This window comes from Hipposideros armiger, unplaced genomic scaffold (genome assembly GCF_001890085.2).
Source record: "Hipposideros armiger isolate ML-2016 unplaced genomic scaffold, ASM189008v1 scaffold_553, whole genome shotgun sequence".
Classification (NCBI taxonomy): Eukaryota; Metazoa; Chordata; class Mammalia; order Chiroptera; family Hipposideridae; genus Hipposideros; species Hipposideros armiger.
The window spans coordinates 456,811-462,810 of record NW_017731903.1 but is presented as its reverse complement, the minus strand read 5'-3'; the positions used below and the strand labels follow the sequence as shown (position 1 = coordinate 462,810).

General features: G+C 46.5%; 1 protein-coding gene across 1 annotated transcript in view; it reads left to right on the top strand.

Annotated features, from left to right (window-relative positions):
• SLC4A5 (solute carrier family 4 member 5) overlaps nucleotides 1-6,000 on the top strand; it is a 72,733-nt gene that overhangs the window by 61,386 nt on the left and 5,347 nt on the right. The window contains 4 exon segments of the mRNA XM_019623617.1: nucleotides 651-719; nucleotides 1,379-1,552; nucleotides 3,679-3,834; nucleotides 5,342-5,426. Coding sequence (XP_019479162.1) covers nucleotides 651-719; nucleotides 1,379-1,552; nucleotides 3,679-3,834; nucleotides 5,342-5,426 — 484 coding nt within the window.

The following is a 6,000-nucleotide window of genomic DNA, read 5'->3' as shown; positions in this document are numbered from 1 at the left end:
TGTGAGCATGATCTGAAGGGAAGATACCCACCAAATCATTAGTGCTTAGTTGGTGATTAGTGGTGGCTGGTTTATAAATTCTGTTTTGCTTCTTTATATATATATATATATATATATATATATATATATATATATATATATATATGATTGTGTGTGATGCATGAGTTTCGATAATCGGCAGGTACTCCCTGGTGATGTAGGTCAGCTCACTAAAGGTCCCCAGCCTCCTGCAACCTGAGCAACGCAGGTTTGGGGGCCCCTCAGCTAGGGCTAGAGATAAGAAAGGACTAACAGGAATAAGCAGGGGGCTTTCTATGGAGCTTTCTCATGTTCCAGAAGGTATGTCTTCAGACCACATGGCTTCTGCAGAGTCTGAAGTGGGGGACCAGGCTGGGAGAGCAGCTGCGCCCTGGGCTAACTACTCCAGCTAGAGAAGGTAGCAGGAGAGCCCAAGAGACCCTCTCCCTCTCCACTGACACTTTGGCTCCAGATCTGCTCTAAGACCCTCAATTCCTCCAAACATCCAGCTCCTTCGCCGCTTGGGGAAAGCAGAGGCAGGCCAGGCTGACACTGTCATGCAGAATAGGGTGGTCATAGCCTGCCACAGGTGGAGGTCCAGTCCAAAGCTCTGCTTCCCTCTCTCATTTCAGTACATCCCCATGCCAGTGCTATACGGAGTCTTCCTCTACATGGGCGTGGCCTCCCTGCATGGCATCCAGGTAAAGCTTTTCCCTCCTCAAGCTGATGACATGGAGTCAGCGCTCCAAGTCTGGTTCCACATCACCAAGACCCCAGTGCTCCATTTCCCTATCCAATGAAAGGATAATAGTAATAACGATACTACCATTTAGTATGTGCCAAGTAAAATAACTCTACCAGACGCTTTATGGGTGTTATATAATGAAATCTCTATAAATAGGTCCTCTGATGCCTATTTTATTGATGAGGAAACTAAGGCTCAGAACTCAAAACCCAGATCGGGCTGACGCCAGTGAGCATTTCACTACATCTCTCCCTTCTCTAAGTCTACTCTGGCAGAAGAAAACATTTTGTTTTGTTCCTTATTTACCATGATACACTGGCGTGTCTTGGATTGTTTGTGTTCCATTTAAGATGCATTTTCCTTGTCTGTGGATAGTGTTCACTTGCGGCCAGTTCCAGGGCTGTACCCCTCACCCAGGGCTCAAGCCCACTCCCCTAAAGCCTCGCTATATGTCCTCATATCCCTCCAGTTCCCTTTCTTGTGCATCCTTAACGCCTAACCAGGGGCTCTCCTCTATGAGACCCACCCACAGCACCCCTTCCCCACCATCCCAAGTCCCCAACAGGGCCACCTGGGTCCCCATGGCCTGGCTGAGCCTCGAGCTGTTCTTGCCAGTTCTGGGAACGCTGCAAGCTCTTCCTGATGCCAGCCAAGCACCAGCCGGACCACGCCTTCCTGCGGCACGTGCCCCTGCGCCGGATTCACCTCTTCACTCTGGTGCAGATACTCTGCCTGGTGGTGCTGTGGATCCTCAAGTCCACGATGGCCGCCATCATCTTCCCGGTCATGGTAAGGTTGGGCTGGCTTCCCCCTCCTGCTTGGTGGACTCATCCCGGGCAGGTGTCCACGGGGAGGTCCACCCTCAGCTTTTCCTCTCGATGGCCTGACTCTCTTGGGGTCACAGAGGCAGGCAGAGAACAAGACTGGGGTTGTGAGTCCCGGCCAGATGGGGCAGGAGAAATGGAGAAGAGGGGGAAGAAGGTCTGTGCGGTGGGCAGATGATGCAGAGACAACTCAAACCTGCCTCCCCTCCCCCCCACACACACACTCTGGGGTGGGACAGAGAACCTGGGCAAATGTAACAAGGAGGCTGAGGTCCCCACTGCTGAAATTCAAACTAGGTGCAGAAGTAGATGTGTGTTAAATGTAAATCCTTTCACCATTCAAACTAACTGAATTTGAAAAGATAAATGAGGAGGAGGAGAACTAGAGTCAGAGATCAAGAACTTCAAAGTCCAATGTTGTTAACATAATGTTTGGTGAAGCTGGGGAAAATACATGGGAGTTCTTTGACTATTCTTGCAAATTTTATGTAAATTTAAAAGTATTCCAAAATAAAAAGTGAAAACAAGAAAAAAGCCAACAACAGGTTGCTTCCCCCCCCCCATAACCCCACCACAGGGAAGTGGCCCCAGGCCCCTGCTGGGGGTGCTGGAGCATGTGAACTAACACTCAGGTAAAGCCTAGGGTGGGCCCCAAAGCTGGAGGTGGGGCCAAAGTGAGGGCACGGAAGTAGGATTTGAAATGTGGTCTCCTGAGAGAGCTCTGTTAGTGATTTTTTTTTCCCTAGGTTTTATTTATTTATTTATTTATTTTTAATTAAATTTATTGGGAAGACAATGGTTAGTAAAATTACATAGGTTTCAAGTGTACATTTCTATAATACATACATATATATATATTTCACACTGTGCTCACCGCCAAGACTCAGTTCTCTTTCCATCACCTTATATTTGATCCCCTTGATCCCCTTTACCCTCATCTACCTCCTCGCCCTCCCCCTTTACCCTCTAGTAACCACTAAACTTTCGTCTGTGTCTATGAGGTTTTTGTTTCTTTGTCTTTTTCCTTTGTTGCTTTCAGTTTTATATCCCACATATGAGTGAAATTATAGGGTTCTGGACTTTTTCTGTCTGATTTATTTCACTTAGCATGATAATCTCAAGATCTATCCATGTTGTTGCAAATAGCGGTATTTCATCTTTTCTTATGGCTGAGTAATATTCTGTTGTATATATGCACCACATCTTCTTTATCCAGTCATCTATCGAAAAACACTTTGGTTGTTTCCATGTCTTGGCCATGTAAATAATGCTGCAATGAACATCGGAGTACATATATCTTTATGGATAAATGTTTTCAATTTTGGGGGGTAGATACCCAGGAGAGGGATTATTGGGTCATATGGTAAGTGTATTCTTAATTTTTTGAGGAACCGCTGTACTGTTTTCCATAGCAGCTATACCAATTTACATTCCCACCAATAGTGTATGAGGGTTCTTTTTTTCTCCACAGCTTCTCCAACACTTGTTATTAATTGTCTTGTTGATGATAGCCATTCTAACGGGGGTGAGGTGATATCTCATTGTAGTTTTGATTTGCATTTTCCTAATAGCTAGTGAAGCTGAACATTTTTTCATATATCTCTTGGCTGTTTGTATGTCTTCTTGTGAGAAGTGTCTCTTCAGGTCCTCTGACCATTTTTTAATTGGATTGCTTGGTTTTTTTGTTGTTGAGTTGTTCAATGTCAGTGAGCAACTCACTAGAGTCACCCAGCACCCAGCAGTGTGGGTACTAACAGCCCACCAGGTGACTGATGCAAACTCAAGTTTGAGAAGCACTGATTTAAAAAATAACTGTAGTTCTCCAGCCCATGGTCTCCACCTGGCTCCCCACTTCAGCTATCCCAGGCTCTGCCCCTCTGGGTCACTGGTAGGCATTGTCACTCGACTGAGGGAAGCCAGAGAGAAACCAAGACACGCACGAGGTGAATAATGGTTTGTGGGAGCTTTGAGATGGCTCCAAAGACACTGACCAGAAAAAGTCCGTGAACATGGATGGCTGACTGAGGGAGAAAAAACTGTGCCCAAGATCGGGGCCTCGAGCCTGTCATTTTCTCTGAACTCTCGTCACAGATCCTGGGCCTCATCATTGTCCGAAGGCTGCTGGACCTTATCTTCTCCCAGCATGACCTGGCCTGGATTGACAACATCCTCCCAGAGAAGGAGAAAAAGGAGACGGAGAAGAAGAAAAAGAGAAGGAAAGGGGCCCATGAGGACAATGAAGAGGAGGTGGGATGGATATGGTGCCTGGGCCTAGGAGAGAGATCAGGAGACCCTCCCTTTACTTCTACCAAGCCCAGGAATGGGGTGGCTTCTCAGGTGGCCAGCAGCAACCTAGTCCAGGATGAATTGAGGCTTCTGCTTATCTTGGTCTGGAGGTGCTGAGAGCCTATCTGTTTATGTGAATATCCTCAGGATGGGCCAAAGTGAAAAAGCCCCCTCACCCAGGGAAAAGTTGACCAAGTCCACTCTTTCCCATTCTTATAGGCTCTTGGGGCCATTATCAAGAGCAGTGCAGTCCCCTGAGGGAACAGGGCAGAGACTGGTTCTATCATGGAGGAGGTTATGAGGACTGACCTCCAAAGAATGGAGCGGGAGTGGGGTAGGGGCCTGATGGGGGCTCAGTAGTAGACTGGACTCCTGGGGACAAGGTTTGCTTGGTACTGCCCAAGGGTATCTGGAGGCGGGGGAAGAGGCACGTGTCCTCACCAAAAGGAGGGTGGTGACATTCCCCAGATGCAGTTGCCCTGTCTGCCCCTCCCTTCTCCCATGTTTCCCCCCATCCCACCCCCAGAACATTCAAGGAGTCAACAGACAAGAAGCTAGTTGAGAACTTACAGTAAATCACAAAATGTTAGACAGAAAGGCTGTGTAGTTCAAGTGCTCATTACAGATGATGAATCAGTTCCCCAAAAAGGAAGTGATTCACCCACAATGGACCTATAGTCTTAGAGGGAATTAAGAAAACCATTCCTGACTTTGAATCTGATCATTTCCAATATACTAAGCTGCCCATGACATCTCTTAATCCCATGCCTGGCTCTCATTCTCCCAATTTGACCCAAAACCACATCCCAGTATCCTTGAATTGTTTTTCCTAGTGACCTCGCCTTTTGCGGACCAAAACTGTTCTTAGGCAAATCCTTGCTGACTGATTGGTGGCGATTAAACCATCTTCTGATGGTAGTGATAGACCAAAACTTCCATGGTCCTTAATTACTGTCCTCTTAGAAAAGGAAGAGGCCCACCATTCATTCACATGTTTTTCATTGGTGGTTTAGATTATTTGCACGGATAGGTTCTGAGAACAAAGAAACAGAGAATTTAAGTGCCATTTAAAGACAGATACTTATTCTTTCATTGATTCATTCAATAAATATTTGAGTGGCTACCATGTGCCAGGGTTGGGAAAAAATTATCTCTGGATTATATATTCGGTGGAAAAACAGGATTCAATTTACACAAATTCACTTTACATGTCTTTACATGGCTAATATGTGAGGTTCACTCCCAAGTGACTGGCTATGGTGACAATTGAAACTGTTCTGTTGAGTAATGTTCCCAGAAGAGGACAGCGGGCTGTGTGATGCCCCTTCAGTGAGCCCCAGAGTATCTGTGTCATGCCCTAATGGTTGAGTCAGGATGTAAAGGGGATGGTAGTTTGCACGCTGTGGATGTATGTATTTTCCTGTTGAATTGGTGGTGTTTATCAGCTTTTCCCACTGTTTCTCTCCAGCCCCAGCTCCCTCCTCCCTCAGTTATAAAGAGTCCCATGGAAAGTGTCCAATCAGATCCCCAAAACGATATCCACTGCATTGCCAGTAAGTAAAACACATGGTGTCTCTCCCTTCCTTACTACTAATCCTCTACCTCTTCCCTGAGGAATTTCCATCTTTAATTCAGGGGATCTAATGGTCTTAGATGCTAGAGGACTCCTGTGCTAGGCAGAGTTCAAAGAGAATTGGGCCACAGGATTGGGACTCCAACCGGATGGAAACCCCAAACCAACCCTGAAGACTCCAGTGATCAATCTTCTCTTGAGGCAAAATCTTTCATTCCTTTCCTCTCCCTGGTGCCCTCAGATACCTGTGGCACCACCTGGCCCTCTCTTGCGTTGTTTCAGACCATGTCGATCCAAACATGACCTGCTGAGCCTCCCATGTTTTCTAGTGGTTGTTGAAATGATTGAGAGTTCAAATCCAAGTTGAATTGTCCTGTAGAGAAACAGGTAGCATTGCATTTGGATTATAGTCAGAAAGTCCCAATAGTTGGGCTGTGACTCTATGAATCACAAGTTCCTTCTACCTGCTGAAAAGGAGGCTGCCTGGTGGGGGGATCAGGCATTGCTTATTGCTTATGAAGACCCTGGGGGATTTTGTAGCTGCCTTTACCCGC